Source organism: Dendropsophus ebraccatus, chromosome 4 (genome assembly GCF_027789765.1).
Source record: "Dendropsophus ebraccatus isolate aDenEbr1 chromosome 4, aDenEbr1.pat, whole genome shotgun sequence".
NCBI lineage: Eukaryota > Metazoa > Chordata > Amphibia > Anura > Hylidae > Dendropsophus > Dendropsophus ebraccatus.
The window spans coordinates 80,347,476-80,373,918 of record NC_091457.1 but is presented as its reverse complement, the minus strand read 5'-3'; the positions used below and the strand labels follow the sequence as shown (position 1 = coordinate 80,373,918).

The window sequence follows — 26,443 nt, the reverse complement described above, 5'->3', positions numbered from 1 at the left end:
ATGAATAAATAAAATGTTACTTTATGGAGGCAAGCATATTTATCAATCCCTGAACTGAGGTAAAAATAATTCTGATCCATAGTGTACCATTGTCCACCACCACAACTGAGAATCCCAAGTTACAATGGTCAGCTACCATCATGGTGGTGAAGAGAGTGTAGGGGTCTTTTTGGTTGTATTCTGCTTATCTGTTGAACAACATGATGGAAGAAAGTGTGTCCAGGTAAATAGTCAGGATCATTGCTGTCATTGTCTGTGGGACCAGAATGCACCCAGGACCAGCTACCAGAAGGTGGTAAAGTCTCACTTTGGGACAGCTCAGAGTCTGCCATCTGAGAAGTTACATTCTCTTCAGAAGTCTTATCTTTTGAAGATTCTTGATCTTGATACTTATTAATAATATTCAGAGGCAGTTTTGTTAGACAGACCCTTGGCTGGAACCTCCATGACATCAGTCCCTGAGCTAAGGCCTCATCTTGTCTATCACATTTAACCTCAGACACAGCATGCAAAGAACTGGACACTGGATGGGGATTTAAAGTCTGTGCTACATCTGTAACCTGGATGTCAGAAAATGACCCATGTCCCATCTCATCATACCAAGTGACTGACTCTGAACCATGCCCCAGGTCAACGTCTGGATCTGGAGACTGCAATGGATCTGGCGGAGAAAAGTTTTCACAAGGATTGATCCTAGTACTTTCACTGCAGTCAAATCCAAAAATTGATAAAAATGGTGGGTGGGGTTCATCCATTCTGTATCCACCATCAGCAAAACTACTGACCAGGTCCAGGGTCCTTCTATAGACAGGCTCTTGCTCCACACCTTCAGCCTGTAAGGCAGTGCCTTTACACCTACCAGAACCTTGTTCACTTTGTGTACAACGGTAAACACTGCTAGGAGTTTCTTCTGGTTTATCACTGGAGGTTACACTACAGGTTGTGGCATTTGATCTCTGTTTCTTCATTTCTGAAAAATCTAAAACAAATGGGAGAAAAGAAATACATGTATATAGACAAGGGAGGTAACACACAATAGGGGACATTTAGGATGTGGCGCAGACACCATTTTGTGGCGAAGTGGGCCCAGATGCAGTAAATTTATTCACAAATGCTGCGCCAGAGCGGCAGAACGGGGGCGGGGTGACAACATGGCTGGAAAAGGTCAGTAAAATCTATGCCCGCATTGACCTCGCGTAGATTTCACTGCATTGCGCCTCTACATAAATCCTGCAAGCCTCTTTCCTGTTGGGACATTTTTAAGATTGACACTGAAAATACAGGTCTTAATAATGTCCCCAATGAGTTTGCCCAAGACAGAAGGTTACAGAGATTGTTAGGTAAGCCGCGTGAATGACATTTTGTTGCGAGTTTCCATTGTTTTGACCCCTTATTTAGTAAAGCTAAATCATCCCGATTTGAAATAGCATGTAAAAACTAATAAACAGTACACAGCCAAGGCTCCTTGCCTTTCTTGTTCTTACCCCACAACCAGAGGGAAAATTACCACTGTATCAGTGATAAGGGCATATGGAAGGTGGGTGCTTCCTGCTTGGAACCCTCCTCTATTAGCCAGGGAGTGACTGCAAAAGGTGACTCTTAAAGGAGAAGTCCCACAGATTGTAAAAACCAAAAGGCAGGCAAGGTTGGTGGGTGAAAAAATAAGAAACAAGTGAACTCTCCATACCCATGCTTCTGCTACGGGGTCCTGTTCACATCAGCCAGTGTCCTGCAGCACCGCTAGCTGCACTGTTACGCCCCGGCTAAGTGATTGCCGTGCAGCCAATCAGTGACTGGGGCGGGACACCGCTCCAATCAATAACTGACTAAGTAGGCAACTGCTCAGCTAGGCCGTGACGTTGCTGCAAGAACCAGGTACGTGACATACCCAGTTTCCTGAAGAAGATGACAGCCGGCGACAATGAACGGGACCCTGGAGCAGTGCAACGGAAGCATGGGGATGGGAGAGTTCACTTGCCTGCCGTTTTTTAGTTTGTGGGACTTCCTCTTTAAGGACTACTTTGTATCTCATGGTCATTTGTTAATTTTATTGAGGCTCCATGTAATATTACACACTCTCGGTGTAAAATTCAAGATTAGGCAGACCCCTAGCCAATTGCAAGAACACATTCTAGAAGTTGAAGGGGACTTCTAATTCCTTTTTATCTCCAAATTCACTACGATATGATGGACTACAGCACTATTAAGAAATAGGATGATAATAAAAGGAGTTGCAGTTACAAATGTGATTATGCCTTTAAAAAAACATTCACATAATTTAACACCAAAAGTCAAGCTTTTATTCCATAAATAGAGGTAAATCTACAACATGATAGAAATTCTAAAATCTATAAATACAAACAGAAATTCTTTAAAAGAACCCATAATAGCAATCTCATTATGAGAGTGTAAAATGACACCTCTTAGAGGTATTAGAACAAAGCAGCAGATAAGGGGTCATTGTTAGAAAAGGCAGCGGCCATTGGGAGGTCCTCACGAGCTGAACCTTAACTTACTTAGTCCTGCACTAGGGCGGATGGGAGTGTTGGAGAGATGGTCCTCATCTACAACAGATGGCTCTGTGGCTCCTGGTACCTGTGTCAGGACAGATAATACATTGGCTCACTGAAATCCAGGTTTAAATGACATGTTTAAAATAGAATTTTTTTAGCATTTTCTGAATATTCAAATCCACCTTTAAAGAGAACCAATCATGGATGATAATCAAAAAACATTTTCCCCCTAATTAGATGTATTTCATTATTTTATTAATATTTGTAAATATAATTGATTATTTTTTTGGTTGCGTTTTTAAAATATTTACTTTTTACTTTCCTGTCTCGCGCCGGCTCTTTTTAAAAGAGCCGGCGCGAGACAGGAAGCTCCCGTCATGCAGAGCGGCAAGGCCGGGCGCCGCCATCTTAATGACGTCACTTGCGTTCCACCGCTGGAACGCAAGAGACTAAATCAAGATGGCGGCGCCCGACCATGCTACAGCGGACCAGAGGATCAGGTTAAGTATAAGATACAGACTGCAAAGGCAGTCTGTGTCTTCATAAATAGACAAAATGAAGATACAGACTGCCTTTGCAGTCTGTATCTTATACTTTACCTGATCCTCTTGTTCGGTGGAGGAAGGCCGTGCGCCGCCATCTTGATTACGTCACCAGCGGTGGAACGCAAGTAGCGTAATCAAGATGGCGGCGCCGGCCTTACTGCACCGAACAAGAGGATCAGGTAAAGTATAACATACAGACTGCAAAGGCAGTCTGTATCTTTATAAATAGACAAAATGAAGATACAGACTGCTTTTGCAGTCTGCATCTAATACTTTACCTGCTCCTTTGTTCCGATGCAGTAATGGCGGCCGCCGCCATCTTGTTGACGTCACGCTGGAACGCACCGCTGGAACGCATGTGACGTCATCAAGATGGCGGCGGCCGGCATTACTGCACCGGAACAAAGGAGCAGGTAAAGTATTAGATACAGACTGCATTTGCTCCTTTGTTCCGGTGCATTAATGCTGGTCGCCGCCATCTTGATGACGTCAATTGCGTTCTAGCGGTGCGTTCCAGCGTGACGTCATCAAGATGGCGGCGCCCGGCATTACTTCACAGAAGAGGAGGAATTAGGTAAAGAATAAGATACAGACTGCAAAGGCAGTCTGTATCTTCATAGATAGACTTAGGGAGAGAGGACCTTTGATAATAGGGATAGTGAATTTTAGGTGATTGGTTCTCTTTAAACTCTTCTTAATAATCGCCATGTGTTACCTGGTAGTTGAGGACGGTCTCAAGCCTACACAAGAATTCCCAAAGAAGCTTCTCTAGGACAGCCATAAATGTATCCCCATACTCTACATGCAGGGTATTCTGTTAAGGAAAAAGTAAAGGTTTATTTTACACAATGTACACCTAAGTGTTCCTAAAGAGCTGACTGCAAGTATGACAGGTTGAGATGAGTACATACCATGCAGTAATAGTCTTAGCCTGTGGGAGGAGCCAGAGGTCAGACCACGCCAATCATAAGATGATGGCATGTCCTATAGATCTGCCAACGCATACACTTGTAGGACTTGTCAAGGTAAGTATTTTTGCACATACATTCATTTACCAAACTGGCCTCCTTCTACTGATATGCCGCTCTTTCCTTCCCATTGTTGACAGCTCATTGTCTAGGTAACTGACCACCACCACTCAAAATAAACATATTTGGTATTGCCAGACCTATTAAATTAGATTCCATTTCTGATCTCACACAGTAAGGCCATGTTCACACTACTTGCAACACCGGCCATTCTATGACTTGGCCGGATCACAGAACGGCCGGTGTTACTGAAGATCAGATGATCTTCACTTCTGCTGAATTCGGATGCAGGGGCACCTGCTAGCGATCCCGGAGTGTATACTATTTGTATACAGTTCAGCCGGGATTCCCTCTAGCTGCAGAACAATGTAACTAAAGTATTAATCACGGCTGTGTTGCAAATTGGCAACAACGGCCGTGATTAATACTTTACTTGCATTGTGTGAACATAGCCTAAAAGTGCAAGCACAAAAGACCGCTAAAGTGAGAAATAATTGATTTTTGGTCACCTCACATCCCAGAATTTTTTTTGACAAAAAATACAAACATTATAAGGGTCAGAAAAGAGTAAATTTAAAAACATTTATTTTATATTATATATATTTTTTTAATTCTAATTTCACCTTGCAAATAATATTTTTAGGTTTCACAGCATATATTATGGAAAAATGAAGAGTGTCATACAAAGTGCAAATTGCAACCTCATACGAGGAGGAAACGAAAAATATAAATTGGCTTGTTATTAAGGGGTTAAGCAAGTCAAATTTTACAGATATTGTCTGTGCCATGATAAAACAATTTATTATGTAGAAACACCAGAGCAGACAAGAACTAATCTGTTAATTTTCAGACCCGCTTTGAAAAAGAGGACCTAAATTCTGACTGGTTGCTATAGGCTCTCATATAACCCATAAAGCATTTTTTTGTGTAAAACCCTGTATTCTGGGAAGCAGAATATAATGTTGTGTAAGTGTATGTTCACACATACTTTATATTCTGCAGATTTTCTGCTGGTGAAGGCCCCAGTAGATGGGCCAAATATCAGTCACATCAGACAAAGATCACCCCGTGTAATAGGGCTAGAGATCAGTAAGGCTGGGTTCACACTGCGTTTTTAGCATACGTTTAACGGATCCGTTTTTTTTAACAGACAAAAAAAAAAAAAAAATAGCGTCAGCAACGTTTTTGTGTCCGTCAAAAAAAACGGATCCGTTTGTATCCGTTTTTTTTTATAATGGAAGTCAATGGAAAAACTGATCAAAACGGATGCACACAAATGCATCCGTTTTTGCAATCCGTTTTTTTCAAAAAACGGATGAAAAAAAACGGATTGCAAAAACGCAGTGTGAACCCAGCCTCAGTCAGCAAACGCTTGCTTAGTTCTGACAAGGTTAAAAATCATTGGCCGTCAGACGCACATTTCACATGTTATAGAAAACGTCCAGCCAACGGAAACGGAAGCTCATTTACAGCATTGCTAGCGATGAGTAACAAGGCATTTAGTCAATGACAAAATCAGCATCATGAACAGGATGTATGAACATACTCTTACAAAACATAGAAGAAGCACTGTACAGCAGACCCACACCATAAAATCCACAGCAGATACAGTATGTGTGAATACAGCATATGCATAGCTGTTACCTTTTATATTGGCAGACTAAAACCACTGCAATGCAGAGTTGAGATATTTCCCTCTTACCTCTACAAAATGTTGTCGAAAATTTTCATCTCGAATCATGCGAAGGACCAATTTTCGAAAATGTATCTTACACTGCTGGACCTTAAAAGCCTTACGATGAGCCTAAAAATGCATCAAAAGAAGATAAAATAGTTACTTGGCAATACGATCCAAAATGTACAATATGTAGTTGTAGTAAAACACACTAAAGGTGGCCACACACCTTCAATAACTGAGGACGGAACGATTGTTGGACATCAGCTATCTCTCCTGCCTGCCGCCTGTCCTCCCCATACACAGGAATAGTCAGCAAGGCAGAGCATTCCTTTATTCTCTATGGGGAGGGCAAAGCTGCGGCTTACGGTTCCCTGAACAAAGGGGTTATGCTGCGATTTTTTTTATTATCCCCATTCCTCTGCTCACCTTATCTGCAGTTCTCCTAAATTGTGTGGGCGTGTAAAGGAAGTTATGTCATCTGCCCTCACAACTGGCTAGTAAGGGCAGGAGCGTAGTTACATAGAAAACGTAAAAAAAAAATTGATATATATAGTTACTTGCAATCACAGGGCGCCAAAGAGGTATGCCCATTTTGGAGCATGTCACAGCTTCTTTGCTTGTGAAATTAGTGGTAGTCCACACTCACAGACTCCTTCTGACCTCTACAACTATATGGCGTTCTCCAAAGAACATGCAACCTACATACAGAAGCTGTCATGGACCTAAAGTGTACCTGTCATGACATATAAAAAAAAATATCCCCTCCCCTCCAGCAAATAAAAAGTTAATTCTTGCCTTCTTGGTTTTGGTTTTTATATCATGGCTCCAATGGTCTGTGCTACTGTGCTGCTCATGCTTCTACATGTCACTCTGGTGGGCGGGTCTTTTTTATCAGTTGACTCAGCTGCAGCAATACACAGGGGCGTGTACAGGGGCGTGCACTGCTGCTGGCCAATCAGTATTCATCTTTACTGGGACAGTCATCTTTACTTGGACAAGTGACATCACTTCCTGCATTTGGTCTCTATTTTTTTTGCTGTTACTAAAGACTTAAAGTGACACTGTCACCTCCTTTTTCCATTCTGACTTCTCTACAAAGGTAATGGGTAAATTTAGCAGTTTTCCTACCTTATTTTATATCATATGTCTTCCCTTCTAGGTCGGCCCATACCAATGACCGCTGAGGGGGGCGTGGTCTATGCAATGACAGAGTCACGGGAGCGGGGTGAAAGGTGTCGCTGTGGGCGGGCTCATAAAGCCCCGCCCAGACAGCACAATCCGCAGATGATAAAAGATCACTTTTACTAGAAAAAAGTACCATGACATATGATATAAAATAAGGTAGGAAAACGGCTAAATTTACCCATTACACCTGTGTAGAGAAGTCAGAATGCAAAAAGGGTTTGACAGTGTCACTTTAATGGCAGAGATTCGACTGCAGTTTTCCAGTACGTGGGGCACCTAGTGTTCAATTTTATAGCATTGTATTTTGTATAGAAAAAAAGGCAAAAAAATAAAATAAATAGCAAGGATGTAGTATATCACCTCCTGTGCTGATTTAACAGAATTTATTGGTAAAAGTGCCCATTTAACCAGTCTAGTGTAGGCACTATTCTGTAAAAACAGGAAAACAAAAATACAAATTTCACACTAGGGCCATCTAGTGGTAACATTTGTATTGCTACCACTATAGAACGCATGGTTCTGGGGCACAAGTTGCCTAATTATTTGAATGGGTGCTAAAGTATGCTTCAACGTAACTAAATTCCACCAGTGCCAATGACTGATCATCATGGTCTTCAGAAGCTGGATGTGCCAATGACTGATCATCATGGTCTTCAGAAGCTGGATGTGCCAATGACTGATCATCATAGTCTTCAGAAGCTGGATGTGCCAATGACTGATCATCATAGTCTTCAGAAGCTGGATGTGCCAATGACTGATCATCATGGTCTTCAGAAGCTGGATGTGCCAGTGACTGGTCATCATGGTCTTCAGAAGCTGGATGTGCCAATGACTGATCATCATGGTCTTCAGAAGCTGGATGTGCCAGTGACTGATCATCATGGTCTTCAGAAGCTGGATGTGCCAGTGACTGATCATCATGGTCTTCAGAAGCTGGATGTGCCAGTGACTGATCATCATGGTCTTCAGAAGCTGGATGTGCCAGTGACTGGTCATCATGGTCTTCAGAAGCTGGATGTGCCAATGACTGATCATCATGGTCTTCAGAAGCTGGATGAGCCAGTGACTGATCACATAGAATGTGCTGCTACTATTGATTATGCAGTAAAAACTACAGTAGTTACAACTCTTATCTGAGGAAACAGGAGGAAAGTAACAGCTACTTTTCTTGAGAAATTAGTGTTGGTTCACACTCACAGACTTCATGTGTAGTTGTGTTCTGTGGCAACAACAACTTGCTGGAGTTCTCCAAAAAAGCATGTAACCAACATACATGTGCATTCATAGACAGAAACAAAGCCATGACCCACAGGTACAGAAAATAAACTTACTGCTATTTTTTTTATGTTATGTAGAAAATCAATAAACAGATGTGGGTCAGTAAGTACTGAATGTGCTGACTCACTGGGGATCTGTTTATGACCAGTGTTGATGCACTGACGGAGATCATCAGGGAAGTTTGTGTTTTCAGAAGAAGGCAGCAGGAGGAAAATATACCACTTGTAAAATGTACAAGTAGTCACGGCTCAGGAAAAACAAGACAATAAAAAAGGCACACTAGGGCCATCTAGTGGTAACATTTGTATTGCTCCATCTTAAAATGAATGGTATGGGGCACATGGTTGTCCATTTATTTGAATGAGGGGCATGTTAGGCTTCAATGTGTGAAGGACAATATGTGAATGACTGATCATTATGGTCTTCAGAAGCTGTACCCGCTGCTATGACTGACCATGCAGTGCAAACTACTGTAGTGACAACTCTTACCACTGCAGAATCATCAGGGAATACAGGAGGAAAGTAACAGTTCAGAGCTGTGAGAATATCCAGTAGAGGTTTCTTTTCTTCAAACATGTGAAGCACAATCTGTAAAAATGAGGGAAATATTAAAGAATTAGCCCGGCTCTATGCATCTGTAAAACAAGAGGTAAGGTGTGAACAAATAGCAACAAAATGGTGTGACAGCAATCACCCCATTATCTGTAAAATGTTCTTCACTTCCCAGCCCGCTGCTCAATCCAAAAGGCTTCCAATGAGTAATATCAGGCAGGAAGTCGGGGAGTGAAGTGCATAGCCGTGTGTTTCTCCCGTCTGAATATAGTAGTCGCTGGGGGCACTGACCAAAACGTTTTACGTCTGTTTAAATGACAGTAACACTTTCAAAATCCATTAACTTTTCATTTCTATTATAACAATATATAATGGAATTGTGAGTTAAAAAGTTGTCTAGTCCTAAGCTAAAATAAGAGATGAGTGAATCTCATGCACAAGGACACTGGTTGACCTCAGGGAGATCAACCAAAAACAACATAGAGACACCATCACAAGTCTCGACGTCAGTGTATTCTAGGACATTGCCCCCTGGGAAATCAAATATGCAAAAGAACACTCCAGAGACACCATCAGAGTCTCAATGTAGTGAGCTAGCCAGACCTTCCTCTGGGAAGGAACAACCACGCCAAGGAATGTCTCCAATCTAGGAAACCACCCAAGCAAGGTATCCATCCACAGACAGCTGTTTCGGGGTATTTGCCCCTCATCAATGTGGAGTAGGATTCTGGCTAGTGGGACCAATGCCTAGTAAGTGCATGCAAAAGGGCAAGCACTTACTAGCATTGCTCCCACAAAAAAAACACCTTAATCACTGAACTCAAGGAGAACAGCAAAAAAAACTCCATTGAAGTACTCAAGAGTCTCCACTGACACCCCCAAAAATTTAACTATGCAAAACAAGAGTCTGTGGAGTCTCGGTTGCGAGTCTCAAAACACGGGATAGCCAGATATCTCTAGCCTGTTGCCACGGGGTGCCTCCATGATGGGGAGAGCACCATACCACCCTGATAAATAGCCCCTTAAGTCCTACTCGGTTGCGAGTATTGGAACATAAATAGGGAAATACGAGGGTGGCCCCTGGCTAGAGATATCTTGCTATCCCGTGTTTGAGTTTTGCATTGCTCCCACTAGCCAGAATCCACACTGATGAGGGGCAAATACCCCGAAACAGCTGTCTGTGGATGGATACCTTGCTTGGGTGGTTTCCTTGATTGGAGACATTCCTTGGCTTGGTTATTCCTTGCCAGAGGAAGGTCTGGCTAGCTCACTACGTTGAGACTTTGATGGTGTCTCTGGAGTGTTCTTTTGCATGTTTAAATCTCAAATACGTTTGTCTGAACCGAGTGTGCAGCATTTGATTACCACTGGCTGAAGAAGTTTGATTCAGCTCTAAGGCTGTGTGCAAAACATGGATACAGCCTATAGCTATATCTATGTTTTCCAGGACTCCCCAAAGCTGCATCCAACTTTTTCAGCCACCGGTAATCAAATGCTGCATGCTCAGGTTCGGACAAATCCGACCGTGCTTGAGGTTTGCTCATCTCTAGCTATAATATTCAGGAGCCCATATCTGCACTGAAACAGCTTTCAAAAGCTCACCTTCCCTCTTAGACCGGTGCTGAGTTTAGCATGGTGCGTGTAGTAGAGCAGACCAGGAACCTGTTCATGAGTTAATTCCAGGAAGTCAAGAATCTTCCCAAAGTTTTTAATATCCCTCTTTTTCATCACCAGCCATACAGCATTGACCAGCACAGAAAGGGGTGACCCTGTGTGATAAAAAGAGAATACAATCAATGTAATCGTGCCTTAACGTACAACTCCAGAGAAAAAGCAAATAACAAAGCATAACCACATAGACCAGTAATTGGCTGCAGCTCTGTGTATGGGGATGTCAGTGCACTAGGTTTTTTTTCCACTTTTTTTTCTATATTATTATAGAATTAATAAAATCTTGCAGTTTTCATTCTCACTACTAGGCCTAAAACTAAGCTGAGACTTCCTGCTGTGATTATAAGGAGGAGGCTGCTGTTAAAGTGACTGTACCACCAGGCCCAGGCTGAAACACTGGCGGCGGGCCGACCCACCCTTAGTGGGAGGAAACCCTAGCCCCTCTATGATAGGGTTCCATTGATTCTAATGGAGTCACGTCATGGAGGGGCTGGGGTTTCTTCCCACTGTGGGTGGGTCGGCCTGCCTCCAGTGCTTCAGCCTGGGCCTGGTGGTACAGTCACTTTAAGTGATGTGTACAGCATTAGGCCATGCTCACATGGCGTAAGAGACCGGCTGTTCCGTGACCCGGCGGATCTCTGCAAAGATCATCCCGGTTGGTACTGAAGTACCAGCCGGATAATCTTTCTGGCCGCAGTGTTCTGATGAGGGCTCATCAGCACGCGCCTACATCAGAACTCTCATAGCACACAATGAAGCAAGCGGCCGCAGCGGCACCGCATGGGATCCAGGCCGGAGCGTATACGGTGTATACGCTCCGGCCGGGATCCCATTAAAGACCATGCGGCGTGTTCACCCGCACAAAGTACGGTCGTTGTTGCCGATGGCAACAACGGCTGTACTTTTTACGTTCTTTGAACATGGCCTTACAGTAAAAGGTGACACCAGTAAATAGATAACACCAGTATAAGACAATAGCAGCATCCTGTGGAATGACCTCTTCAAATGTCCCAGATTATGCTCAGTAATGTTTAACATTCATGTCAAGGAGACAGGTACTGTCTCTTGCCATCTATGTCCATGGTCTTGCTGTAAAGCATGCCACTTAATGCTGTTAAAAACAACTCCAACAAGGTAGCAGCGACCATAACCATGTACAAAAAAAAAAAAAACTATAATAAGAAAACAGAAGACAACCAAATGCTCCTCTGTGCCCCCTCTGTGATGAGACCTAGACCCCTCTATAGACTTGTATCGTAAGTCAATCTAGGTCACATAGTCGGAAGTGAACACGCTAAGCGCTTACTTCTCTCAGCTCATTCTCCTGATTCTCCACTCATGACCAAAACTTTTAATATGTCTCTGACATATCAAAAGTTGTTGTTGTTTTTGTTTGTATGAAAGTGCCCATTTAAAGCAACTCTGTACCCACAATCTGACCCCCCAAACCCCTTGTACCTTTGGATAGCTGCTTTTAATCAAAGATCTGTCCTGCGGTCCGTGTGGCAGGTGATGCAGTTATTGTCTTAAAAAACAACTTTTAAACTTACAGCCCCGTGCCCTACAGGCGTGGCTTAGAATATCCTAACCTTGCACCACCCCTTTGTCCCTCCTACCCACCCTCTTCATCATTAGGAATGCCACTGGAACATTTTCTCCATGCTGAACATTTCCACAGGTGTCGTAACGATCCAGCCCATGTGCCTGGCTGACACAGCTGATGAATAGGAGACAATCTGCCTGGAGCATTCCTAATGATGAAGAGGGTGGGGAGGAGGGACAGAGAGGTTGTGCCAGCCTAATGCACACACACTCTAGGCCACACCCGTGGGACACAGGGCTGCCAGTTTAAAAGTTGTTTTTTAGGACAATAACTGCATCACCTGCCGAGCGGACCCCAGGACAGATCTTGGATTAAAAGCAGCTATCCGAAAGTACAAGCGGTTTGGGGGGGGGGGGGGGGGGTCAGATTGTGGGTACAGAGTCACTTTAAGCTGCTACTATCATGATCCAATTTGAAAATGGTGTTCTTGGGGTGATGGAACCTCCAGTCTTAATGGGAACCCTAACATAGCTCCCTGTCCTCCAGTCTATAATGGATCTTCCACACAGCTATTCTGACCTTCAGTCTATTGAAGATCCCCATATACCTCCCTGGTCTATAGTCTGTATAAAGGATCCCCAATATATTTCCATGAGCTCTAGGCTATAGACTGGATCCCAGACAGACCTTCCTAACCTCTAGTATATATAGTGGATCCCCCACATACATCTATTCTATACAGTGGATCCCCCACATACCTCCTTAACCTCTAATCTATATAAGGGATCTCCAACATAGATCCCTACCCTCCAGCCTATATAGGGGAATCCAAACATAGCTCCTAACGCTTCAGCCTATATAGGGGATCCCCCACATACCTACCTAACCTCTACTGTATATAGTGGATCTCAACATACCTCCCAGTATTTAATCTAAATAATCTAGTTTTCCCCAAAATAAGTAATCCCCTTAAATTAAGATCTAGTAGAGGTTTTGCTAAACTGCTAAATATAAGGCCTCCTCAGAAAGTAAGACCTAGCAAAGTTTTTGTTTGAAAGCATGTCCGCCAAATAGAACACTAGGGCATGCAGCTATGATTCTTTTTAGCCCACCGCCATTGACCCCTACCTTAACCCCTAGACGACCCTGGACGTAGGGTTACGTCATGGAAGTCTGTCCCCAGACGACCCATGACGTAACCTTACGTCCTGGGTGTTTTTCCCGCTATGAAGCGCGCTCCGGAGCGGAGCGCGCTTCATAGCAGGTGGGGGCCGGCTGCAGTGAGCAGTCGGGACCTCACCGGTAATGACACGCTGCAGCGATGGCGCTGCTGCGTGTCATTAACCCCTTAAACGCCGATAACACTGATCAATGCTATGCCTATGGCATAGCAATGGTCAGTGTAAAAATCAAAGTACTGTATGTAAAAGTCCCTCAAAGGGACTTCAAAAGTGTAAAAAAAAAAAAAGTTCAAAAAACTATCACACTACCCCAAAACCCTCCCCCAATAAAAGTCTAAATCATCCCCCTTTCCCATTATATAAATAAAACATATAAAAATGAATAAATAGATAAACATATAATATACCGTAGCGTGCGTAATTGTCCGATCTATTAAAATATAACAAGCGTCATTGTGATCGGTAAACGGCGTACACGAAAAGAGGGGAAAAAGTGCGCAGATTACCGATTTTATGTTACATTATATATTAAAAAAAATCAATAAAAAGTGATCAAAACGTCCGATCTTCACAAGTATGGTAATAATAAAAACTAGAGATCATGGCGGGAAAACACCCCATACAGCCCCATAGGTGAAAAAATAAAACCGTTATAAGCGTCACAATAGGCCCATTTTATTAATATTTAATTGCCAAAAAAAAGGATTTCATAAAAAAAATACATATATAACATTAGAGAATCTGTGTAACCTGCATATGGTTGTGTTCGGACTGACCTATAGAATAATAGTGTCATGTCGCTGTTACCATATAGTGCATTACGTAGACACAGGAACCCCCCAAACGTTACCATATTGCATTCTTTTTTACGATTTCACCTATTTATATCTTCATAAATAATATATTTGGAATTCCATCATACATGTTATGGTAAAATGAATGACGCCATTACAAAGTACAACTATTCCTGTAAAAAACAAGCCATTACATGGTCTGTAGATAGAAAACTGAGAGTGCTGGAGCTCTTAGAAGGGGAGGAGGGAAAAACGAAAGCACTAAGATCAAAATTTGTGCGGTCCACTGGGTCATTTTGGGCCTGGTCCTCAAAGGGTTAACCGTCCGTTGTAGAATAGCTGCACTCAGGACAGTCATCTGTCACCAACCCCGATGTTCCCTTCTGCAGCTGTTACTTGTAAATATGCAGGCAAGGCATCAAGAGGCCCGTCACCTACCACCAGATGTACAGCTGCACACAGTCTGGTTTTATCCAGTCTCCTGCAGCCATACCATAGGCTGTCCCTGCTGCGCTGTACGAGTATGCTGTGGTGAGCCCCCTCTGGTGGCTGGAAGCTGCAATACCGTCCCTGCTGTACAAGTGGTCCAGGAATGCCTGTGGGAGATCCTTACAGTCTCCAGACCAGACTGTACAGTATATAATAATTTTTTTTGTTCCAACATTGAATGAATGTGAATTATTTTTTATGTAAAAAGAAAACATCCCCTGAAAATGAGCACATCTTTGGGAGAAAAAATTAATATAAGACCCTCACTTATTTTTTGGGGAAACAGGGTAGTAGATCCATACCACATACCTTCCTAACCTCTAATCTATAGAGTGGATCCCTCACATACCTCAAGTTTATATAGGGGATCCTCCACATACCTCCCCGACGTCAAGTCTATATAGGGGATCCTCCACATACCTCCCCGACGTCCAGTCTATTTAGGGGATCCTCCACATACCTCCCTGACGTCCAGGCTATATGGTATGGAGACAGCACTTCCAAAGTAACTTCACTTTTAATCACACCAGTGCAATGTTTCAGCTGTAAGTGTAGCCTTTCTCAAGCAGTGAGAAAGGCTACACTTACAGCCGAAATGTTGCACTGGTGTGATTAAAAGTGAAGTTACTTTGGAAGTGCTGTCTCCTATACTGCTTCTTTGGTGGATCCCACACATACCTCCCTGACCTCCAGTCTATATAGAGGTTCCCCCCATCTCCCAGACCTCAAGTCTATATAGAGGTCCATCCCCCTATCTCCCTGACCTCAAGTCTATATAGAGGACCCCCCATCTCCCTGACCTCCAGTCTATATAGAGGCCCCTCCATCTCCCTGACCTCCAGTCTATATAGAGGACCCCCCCATCTCCCTGACCTCCAGTCTATATAGAGGACCCCCATCTCCCTGACTGCCAGTCTATATAGAGCCCCCCATTTCCCTGACCTCCAGTCTATATAGAGGACCCCCCCATCTCCCTGACCTCCAGTCTATATAGAGCCCCCCCCCCATCTCCCTGACCTCCAGTGTATATAGAGGACCCCCCATCTCCCTGACCTCCAGTGTATATAGAGGACCCCCCATCTCCCTGACCTCCAGTCTATATAGAGCCCCCCCCCATCTCCCTGACCTCCAGTGTATATAGAGGACCCCCATCTCCCTGACCTCCAGTGTATATAGAGGACCCCCCATCTCCCTGACCTCCAGTCTATATAGAGCCCCCCCCCATCTCCCTGACCTCCAGTCTATATAGAGCCCCCCCCCATCTCCCTGACCTCCAGTGTATATAGAGCCCCCCCCATCTCCCTGACCTCCAGTGTATATAGAGCCCCCCCCATCTCCCTGACCTCCAGTGTATATAGAGCCCCCCATCTCCCTGACCTCCAGTCTATATAGAGCACCCCCCCATCTCCCTGACCTCCAGTGTATATAGAGGACCCCCATCTCCCTGACCTCCAGTCTATATAGAGGACCCCCATCTCCCTGACCTCCAGTGTATATAGAGGACCCCCATCTCCCTGACCTCCAGTGTATATAGAGGACCCCCATCTCCCTGACCTCCAGTCTATATAGAGGCCCCCCCATCTCCCTGACCTCCAGTCTATATAGAGCCCCCCCATCTCCCTGACCTCCAGTGTATATAGAGGACACCCCCCCATCTCCCTGACCTCCAGTCTATATAGAGGACCCCCACCTCCTTGACCTCCAGTCTATATAGAGGACCCCCCTCTCCCTGACCTCCAGTCTATATAGAGCCCCCCCCCCATCTCCCTGACCTCCAGTCTATATAGAGCCCCCCCCCCCCCTCTCCCTGACCTCCAGTGTATATAGAGGCCCCCCCTCTCCCTGACCTCCAGTACAGAGAACTCTCCACCTACATGTAGTCTATAAAGGGGATCCCCCACATACCTCTAGTCTATATAGAGGACCCTCTGACCTACATTCTACAGAAGATCCCGCACATAGCTCCCTCTACCTGAATGTACTGCTTGCTATTTACAGGCACTATTACCACTGTCTGAATACGATACAGTCTACACCTGACGGTAACACCAACCAGCCCCCAGATAACCCGTTGATATTCACCCGATGTTACAGAAGTTAGCTGGCTCATCTCCACGGCTCCCAGTACATGTCCGAACTCCTCTCCACAAGCCCACCAATCACAGGGCCGCTTGTCACCCTCCAACACCAACCAAGTACAGCTAGTAATCTCTGACCAATCACAGCACAGTCTACATTTCTTACCCAATCACTTTTCACCCGCCTTTATCAATCGGACCAATCAGCTGAAGGATTCTGTGAGCGCGTGCTCTGTGCGTTCCAGGTGTTAGCGGCGCGCATTCTTTTGCGTTCCAGGATAGCGGGGACGCGCAATGAGTGCCTCGCCTGAAGCACACAGGTGTGTTGCCGCGTCGGGGGCGCGCTTTCGGGTCCGAGTTTTTGTTCCGGCTGTTTGTTTCTCTACGCAGACGATAAGAGGAGAGGTGAGTAAAGAATAAAAGAGGAGAATAATAGAAGAGTGAGAGATAGGAGCAGAGTTGTAATAGTAATAAGAGTGCTGCACAGGGTCAGGTGCAGGGATATAACAGAGGTGCACGGGAGGGGCGGTCATTGACTCTCATTTTTATTTCTTTTAATTACAAGTTTCCTGTGTGTAGTAGCATGCTGCGGATAAGTGTAGGATGGATATTTGGTGACCCCCCCCCCCCCCAATAAACTAGACGATAATACAGCTGTATTCACACTGCTGCCATGGCTTCTGCCACAAGGGACAGCATGACAGCAATGCTAGACTAGTGATAGGAAACCAATCACTCCATAAGTGCCAGGAAGCTATAGGTATGGTGTAATGCAGCCCCCCGCTCGCTCTCCCAATTGGTGCGGGTCGGGTCTAAACACCGATGTCTCTATGACAAAAGTTTTTTTTTTGTAATGACAGGTGCACGTTAACTTGATCTCTTTTTTTTCATAATTGTCACAGGTCCTCTTTAACTTAAAGGGAACCAATCACGCCGAAAATCCATTTTAAGATAAGGAAACGTGCTGGCACATCACCCAGCACGTTTCCTAAACATTCCCCTGTAACCTCCGTGCCCCCCTCCATCAGTCAGTAATCTTACTTTGGAGAAGTCCCGAGCTGTATGTAAATTTCCGGCAAGTAGTCACGGTGGGCGGAATTAGTCACGGTGGGCAGAATCAGTCACAGGTCCTTGGGCGTCTGTCTATCGCTGTAATCACGCCCAGAGAGGTGTGATTGAGAGGTCTGCCTTCCATCCACGTGACCCCGCGGCTTGCGTTTCACGTCGGCGGCGCGCCGACGTCTTCCGGAGTCTGCGCATGCGCAGTACGTCGGCGTCGTCTCCCGCGGAAGACATCGGCGCTGAGTGCAGATGACGTCAGCGCGCCGCTGATGTGAAACGCAAGCCGCCGGGTCACGTGGATGGAAGGCAGACCTCTCAATCACGCCCCTCTGGGCATGATTACAGCGATTACAGACGCCCAAGACCTTTGACCGATTCTGCCCACCATGACTAATTCCGCCCACCGTGACTACTTCCCGGAAATTTACATACAGCGCGGGACTTCCCCAAAGTAAGATAACTGACTGATGGAGGGGGGCACGGAGGTTACAGGGGGATGTTTAGGAAACGTGCTGGGTGTGCCAGCACATTTCCTTTTCTTAAGATGGATTTTCGGCGTGATTGGTTCCCTTTAGGGTACAAACACACACGGTATATACGCTGCGTATTTACTGCTGCGATACTCAGAAGATTAGATCTAAATAACTGAACACAGTATCAAATCTGCTGCGTATCTGCTGTGTGTGTTTGAACCCTTAAGGACAGAGCCTGAAATGGACTTAAGGACCGAGGCTAATTTTATGAATATGACCAGTGTCACTTTAGTCATTAATAACTTCAGAATGCTTTTACCTATCCGGCTGATTCTGAGATTGTTTTATCATGACTAGAGATGAGCGACTACGATTTGATCTAGATTGTATTCAATCGAATATTGCGGTATTCAAAAGATTCTAATTCAATCGAGTAGTGTGACGAATAAGCGGGAAACATTCGAAAGGCCTCCCTTCGCACTTGGCACTTTTTTTTAATCCAATCACCATGCAGGGAGGCCGTAAGGGACCCTGGGAGTACACACGCAGCGCGAAAACAGCGTCTACCCTCACTGGATGGCTGAACCACATGCAGGGGCGGTCTTGGCATTTCTGGGGCCCCAAGCGAAGTTATGTCTGGGCCCCCCCCCCCCTCGACCAGCGTTCCAAAACAATAGACCGCTGTGTGTTGCCCCCAGTAGTTTATACCCCTTGTGCGCTACCGCCAGTAATATATACTCCTTGTGTGCTTCCCCAATAGTATATACCCCTTGTGTCCTGCCCCCAGTAGTATATACCCCTTGTTTGTTTCCCCCAGTAGTATATAGACCCCTGTGTGTTTTCCCCCAGTAATATATAGCCCCCCGTGTGCTCCCATAGAAGTATATAGACCTCCTGTGTGCTGCCCCAGTTGTATATAGACCCCATGTGTGCTGCCCCCAGTTTTATATACCCCCTGTGTGCTCCCCCACTAGTATATAGGCCCCCTGTGTGCTCCCTCAGGGGTATTTAGCCCCCCCCCTGTGTGCTCCCCCACTTGGATAAAGACCCCTGTGTGCTCCTCCAGTAGTATATAAACCCCCTGTGTGGTTCCCCCAGTAGTATATAGACCCCCTGTGTGCCCCACCAGTATTATATAGACCCCTTGTGTGCTGCCCCAGTAGTATACAGACCCCTGTGTGCTCCCCCAGTTATATATAGACCACCTGTGTGCCTCACAAGTAGTATATAGACCCCCTGTATGTTCCCCCAGTAGTAAATAGACCCCCTGTGTGCCCCACCAGTAGTATATAGACCCCTGTGTGCTCCCCCAGTAGTATATAGCCCCCCTGTGTGCTCCCCCACTTGGATATAGACCTCCTGTGTGCTTTCCAAGTTGTATATAGACCCCATTCTGCTGCCCCAAGCAGTATATAGGCCCCCTGTGTGCTGCCCCCAGTAGTATATAGACCCCTCTGTAAAGCCCCAGTAGTCTATAGCCCCCCTGTGTGTTCCCCCTGTTATATAGCCCCCCTGTGTGCTCCCCCCATTTATATAGACCCCCGATGTGCGCTCCCCCAGTTAAACAGACCCCTGTGTGCTCCCCCTTCCATATAGTATATAACACAATAAAACAAACACTTATACTCACCTGGGTCCGGGCGTCTCCTCTTCTCTTCACTCTTGTGGCCGCAGGAAGGGTTTTCCGTGCGATCACAAGAGGCCGCACTCCCCTTATCCTGGCGCCGATGCTCCAGTGATGTCACTGGATAGCCGGCACAACAAGGACAAAGCTGCCACTTGTGACCGCAGGGAAAACACTTCTTGCGGCCACAAGAGTGACTGACAGGAAGGGGGCCAATGTCTCCTGCCCTGTCAGTGCTGCTGCATGTAACTATGAGCGCTCATTACGAGTGCTCATATTTACAGTTCAGATTGCAGCAGCGAGCGGGGCAGCGGCCCTGTCCAGCGGTCTTGAGCACAAGAGCGGGGCATGGGGGCCCCCTTGGATGTTGGGGGCCCCAAGCGATCACTTGGTGTGCTTGGTGCCAAAGACCGCCACTGACCACATGACCTCAAATATTTAGTAATTGACGTCCGCCTCTTGACTGCAGATGCGCTTTCAACCTAGCCAGGGAGAGATCTTCAAGCAGGGAGAGATAGGTTTTCGATCATCTCTACTCGTGACATATTGTACTTTACATTTCTGGTAAATTGGAGTCGATACTAATAACAAATCTTTATGAAAAAAAAACAAAATAACGTGAAAATTGCATTTTTCCAACTTTGAAACTTTTCTGCTTGTACAGAAAATGGTCATGCCGCATAAATTATATATAAATAGCATTAGCGATATGTCTATTTTATGTTGGCAGCATTTATTAAATTATCTTTCAATTTATTCAGACAATAGAAAGCTTAAAACATTATCAGCAATCAGGACCTGTTCAGGTTTAGGCTGGGTTCACACTACGTATATTTCAGTCAGTATTGTGGTCCTCATATTGCAACCAAAACCAAGAGTGGATTAAAAACACAGAAAGGACCTGTTCACATAATGGTGAAATTGAGTGGATGGCCGCCATATAACAGTAAATAACGGCCATTATTTCAATATAACAGCCGTTGTTTTAAAATAACAGCAAATATTTGCCATTAAATGGCGGCCATCCACTCAATTTCAACATTGTGTGAACAGATCCTTTCTGTGTTTTTAATCCACTCCTGGTTTTGGTTGCAATATGAGGATCACAATACTGACTGAAATATACGTAGTGTGAACCCAGCCTAAGGCTATGTTCACACTGCGTATGATTCCGGCCGGAGGCGTATGAACCGCGAACATACGCCCGTAGTACAGTTATGCTTCCCTAGCTTGTTTCGAAGCGATCTGAAAAAGGTCATTTACTTGGAAATCTTCGCCCAGCCCCGTAAACCACACAGAACCTTTTGGATCGAAAAATCAAGTTCAATTTGGCTGAAATAAGTACTTTGTACGGGACCGCATGGAAATCCACGGCCGTGAGTTGGAACATTTCCGTCCTCAAACAATGGTCGTGATCCAGCCGTAAGCTCATACGTAGTGTGCACTGTGCGGGCGTATATCGTATACTTTCAAGCGAACGCATCAACCTCAAAACTACGTGCGCATATTCGCGGTTCGCACTACGGCCGGAATCATACGCAGTGTGAACATAGCCTAAAAGTGTATTTGGGGGAACTGTATGTTATAAAGCCCCACAAAGAACCCCATTTCAGAAACTGCACCCCCCAAACTCTGCAAAAGCACATCCAGAAAGTGTTTTAATCCTTTAGGTGAGTCACAGAAATAAAAGCAGAAGGGCCGAAATTTTATTGTAATCCAATATCTTTCATAATTATAAACCTATTACCAGAGAAATGCACCCCAATAATTATTGCCCCGTTTCTGCAGTTTATAGAAATACCCCATATGTGGCCCTATTGCGCTATTTGACGCAACCACAAGCCTCAGATATAAAGGAGCGCCTAGTGAATTTCAATGGCTCCGTTATATTTGTCATTTCTGACTGTACCACTTCAGGTTGGCAGAGGCTCTGGGGTGCCAAAACCTAAAAAACACCCCTAAAGGGACACCATTTAGAAAACTACACCCCTTGAGGAATGTAACAACGGGTGCGGTGAGCATTTGGACCCCACAGATGCTTCACAGATTTTTAGAACAATGTTGCGTGAAAAAAGAAAAATAAATTTTTTACACTGAAATGTTGTTCTAGCCTTCAATTTTTTATTTTCACAAAGGGATAAAAGTAAAAAAACAAACAAACACAAAGCGTGTAGCGCGGTTTCTCCTGAGTACGGAAATACCTCAAATGTGGACATAAAGTGCCAAGCGGGCGCAGCACGAGCCTCCAATGAAGGAGCGCCAATTGGCTTTTGGAAGCTGGATTTCACTGGAATGGATTTCAAGGGCCATGTCGCATTTACAAAGCCCTTGTGATGCCAAGACACTGGAAGCCCCCACAAGTGACCCCATTCTGGAAACTACACCCCTCAAGGAATCTAACAAGGGGTGCAGTGAGCATATGGACCCCACTGGTGATGGGCACAAATGTGGAACAATGTGACATGAAAGTGAAAAATTTTTATTTTTTCACTTTCACAGCACAAATGTGCCTATTATCATGGAGTCCATATCCTAAATGCACCCCTTGTTAGATTCCTTGAGGGGTGTAGTTTCCAGAATGGGGTCACTTGTGGGGGATTTCCACTGTCTTGGCAGCACGAGGGCTTTGAAATTGCGACATGGCGTTCCTCATCAATTCTGGCGAAATCCAGCCTCCAAAATCCAAATGGCGCTCCTTTCCTTCGGAGGCTTGCCCTGCACCCGCATCTCTTTTAACCCCTTGTGAAAATAAAAAAAATCAAGGCTAGACCAACATTATAGTGTAAAAAATTTTATATTTCATTTTCACGCCACATTGTTCCTTATTTGTGCCCGTCACCATTGGGGTCCATATGCTCCCTACACGACTTGTTACATTTCTTGTGGGGTGTAGTTTCCATAATGGGGTCACTTGTGGTTTTTTTTTTACTGCCTTGGCAGCAGAGGAAATTTTTAAATGCAACATGGCCCTCGAAATCCATTCTACCCAAATCCATCCCCAAAAATCTAAATGGAGCTCCTTCCCATTGGAGGCTCGTCTTGCGGCTGCATAGCTCCTTAAGTCAACATGTGGGGTATTTCCGTACTCGGGGGAAATTTCTCATGTTTTGTTCTGTGTCTTCTCTTTTAACCCCTTGTGCAAATGAGAAATGTCAAGACTAGATCAATGATTTTGTGTAAAAATTAAATTTTTTACACTTGAACACTGGCCTAGCCGTAAATGTTTTATTTTCACAAGGGGTTAAAAGAGAAAAAAACCCACAAAACATGTAGAGCAGTTTGTCTCGAGTACGGAAATACCCCACATGTGGACATAAAGCGCCAATGCGGCCGCAAGATGGGCCTTCGAAGGGAAGGAGCAATTTAGCTTTTGGAGGCTGGAATGGATTTCAAGGGCCATTTTGCATTTAGAAAGACCCTATGCTGCCAGGACATTTGTAAACCCCCACAAGTGACCCCATTCTGAAAACTACACCCCTCGAGGAATCTAACAAGGGGTGCAGTGAGCATATGGACCCCACTGGTGACGGGCACAAATGTGGAACAATGTGACATGAAAGTGAAAAATTTTGTTTTTTCATTTTCACAGCACAAATGTGCCCGTCACCAAGGGGTCTATATCCGCACTGCACCCCTTATTAGATTCCTTGAGGGGTGTAGTTTCCAGAATGGGATCACTTTTGGGGGACTTCCAATGTCTTGGCAACACAGGACCTTTGTAAATGCGACATGGCATTCATCATCCGTTCTAGCCAAATGGCGCTCCCTCCCTTCGGAGGCTTACCCTGCACCCGCATGGTGCTTTATGTCCACATGTGGGGTATTTCCGTACTTGGGGTAAATTGCGCTACACATTTTGTGTTTTTTTTTTTTTTTATCTTTTAACCCCTTGTGAAAATGAAAAAATAAAGACTAGTTCAATGATCTAGTGTAAAAATTAAAAAAAGTTTACACTAAAGGTTGGTCTAGCCTTGATTTTTCATTTCCACAAGGGGTTAAAAGAGAAAATAAACACAAAACATGTAGGGTAATTTCCCCTGAGTACGAAAAAAACCCACATGTGGACATAATGTGCCATATGGGCACAGGGCAAGCCACCAAAGGGACCATTTAGAGGCTTGAATGGAGGATGGAGGCCATGTCACATTTGCAAAGCTCCTGTGCTGCCAGAACAGTGGGAACCCCCCATAAGTGACCCCATTCTGGAAACTACACCCCTCAAGGAATCTAACAAGGGGTGCAGTAAGCATATGGACCCCACTGGTCACGGGCACATATGAAGAAAATTTGCTGTGAAGATGAAAAATACAATTTTTTTCATTTTCACGGCACAAATGTGCCAGTCACCAGGGGGCCATAACCCCGCTGCATCCCTTGATAGATTCCTTAGGGGGTGTAGTTTCCAGAATAGGGTCTTTTGTGGGGGGTTTCTACTGTCCTGGAAGCACAGAGGCTTTGTAAATACAACATGGCAAGCCTCAAATGGGAATGGGGGCCATGCCTATTTCGTCGGGGAAAAGGGACAATATTAATTTATTTGGGGGTATTAGGCCAATTATTAGTTTATAAGGTTGAAAATGACAGGTGTCCATCAAATTAAACCTGTGTTGATCCTGGAAAGGCAAAAAATCCTCATGAAGCACACAACAGTAGTCTCATCACAGGGAAAAAATTCCTACCCGACTCCATAATGGCAATCAGAATAATTCCTGGATCAACGTGACCCCTGAATTAGGAATAAGGTGTGGGGGACGCCACATGGAAAATGTTGTCCCTGTGTGATACGGGGTCCTTTATATCCAGAAGCGCTGGGGCCCCCTTCATGGCTGCTGAATATCAGGGCTTTGATCACTGCTTCCTGGAATTCAAGGTATTTCCCCGGGTGGCCAGCACATCGGTACAGCACAAAAGCTTTGTACATCGCTGTCTGTACCAGATATATGGCCACCTTTTTATACCACCATCTGTTTTTTCTCGTGGCGTTATATGGTTTTTCCCAGGCATTCTGCGGTTTGGATTTGGGTGTCCCTACCCTCATATACTCTAAGGCTGGGTTCACACTATGTATATTTCAGTCAGTATTGTGGTCCTCATATTGCAACTAAAACCTGGCAAATATTTGCTGTTATTTTAAAACAACGGCTGTTATATTGAAATAATGGCAGTTATTTACTGTTATATGGCGGCCATCCACTCAATTTCAACATTGTGTGAACAGATCCTTTCTGTGTTTTTAATCCACTCCTGGTTTTGGTTGCAATATGAGGACCACAATACTGACTGAAATATACGTAGTGTGAACCCAGCCTCAATCTGTAAGTGTACCCTGAGGTACTATCACAGAGTTTGTATAATTTCAAGCCATACTGCGATATTTTATTGGGAAGGTACTGGCGGAAATGAGTCTTCCTTTGAAGCTGAGTAGGGACTCATCTACTGAGATGTATTTCTCTGGGAAATTTGGCTGAGAAATGCTCTATGACCGGCCGTACTTTGTACAGTCAGTCATATGAAAGATCATCTCGTGGGGGGGCAACTTGCATTGTCGTTATAATGCAAGAATTTTAGGAGGGCTTCGAATCGAAACCGAAAATTGTGTTGTTTTTTTTACTAAGCCCATGTGCAGCAGGAGCCCCCAAAATGTTTTCATTTCGGCTGCGTCAACAGGGGTCCACGCCATGGGCCTAGCAAAAGAAGAGGAGGGGTTCTGGGCTATAAATTGGTGCGCGTACAAGTTTGTTTGCGCAGAAATAGAGCTTGAAAAAGTCTGTTTCTCTGAGACCTGTGGGGTTAATTTGGTTTCCCGCCATTGCCACAAAGCCAGGAATCTGGGGCTGATAATAAGAGCGTATGCCTCTTCCGCCAAAAACATCCTCTGGGCTATTTTTATACGGGGATTGGTATATGGGGGGTATGTAAATGTGATGTGGTGTAGTGTAAAACTTTATTTCAAGTATTTCTATGTAATGTGTAGTGTAATGTAGTGTTTTATACGTGTTTTTAACAGTAAGGGAGGAAAAAAAACCTATGCCAAAAAAGGAGTTGCTGAGAAATGCTGCACTTGCAGTACTTATCAGCAGACAGTGGCGGTAGGATATAGAAAAAAAAGGGGAGGAAAAACCCCTACGCCAAAGAAGAGAAGTTGCTGATCAGCGGCGCACGTACGTGCGATGCTGATCAGCACTCAGCGGCGGAAGGGTGCAAAAAAAAAAAAAAGCTACCTCTTCACTCCAAAGCCACTGATTAGTGTATTATATACACTAATCAGCCGCTAGGGGGCAGTACAACGTACCTGAACGAAGATGGACGAAAAAAGCCGAAGAAAGACGACGGGAGCCCGGACGCCGGGATCAGGTGACTATGGTGCTCAGACACCACACACACCTGCTCCACACTCCTCAGCTAACTAACTAAAATATTTATTTTTACTTAGATTGCCGCTATGGCACCATGGCCCCCTTCACTATACACACTAATGGTGATTGATGCTGTCTCAGACAGCACCAATCACAATTAATTTCCGGGTCCTGGGGTCACCGATGACCCGGAAACCGGAAAATCACTGTAGTTGGCTGACTTGAATAAATCAGCCAATTACAGCGATCGTCGGCACAGGGGGTGTAATCCTAGCTAAGACGGCCTGCTGTGTATTACAGCAGCCATCATTACCTGATTGCTGTGTGTTTACACACAGCGATCGGGTAAACAACGGGCGTAAATGTACGCCCATTTGCGTTAAGGCCCAGCCT

The 26,443-nt window shown here is 44.8% G+C and overlaps 2 protein-coding genes across 3 annotated transcripts in view; one reads left to right on the top strand and one right to left on the bottom strand.

Moving 5' to 3' along the window:
- Positions 1-128: 128 nt before the first annotated feature.
- TINF2 (TERF1 interacting nuclear factor 2) lies at positions 129-16,609 on the bottom strand. Its single transcript, XM_069967896.1, has 7 exons — positions 16,540-16,609; positions 10,382-10,548; positions 8,717-8,815; positions 5,789-5,890; positions 3,774-3,872; positions 2,517-2,595; positions 129-979 (listed from the first exon to the last, which is right to left on the bottom strand). The coding sequence occupies exons 1-7, from the start codon at positions 16,565-16,567 to the stop codon at positions 129-131; spliced, it is 1,425 nt and encodes a 474-aa protein (XP_069823997.1). The 5' UTR covers positions 16,568-16,609.
- Positions 16,610-16,819: 210 nt separating this feature from the next.
- MARVELD3 (MARVEL domain containing 3) overlaps positions 16,820-26,443 on the top strand; it is a 30,658-nt gene continuing 21,034 nt past the window's right edge. Inside the window, exon 1 of one of the 2 annotated variants that reach the window (XM_069966139.1) lies at positions 16,820-16,940. The gene's annotated coding sequence lies outside the window, so the exon portion shown is untranslated. The remainder of the gene's footprint in view (positions 16,941-26,443) is intronic. The other variant, XM_069966138.1, reaches the window with a different exon arrangement.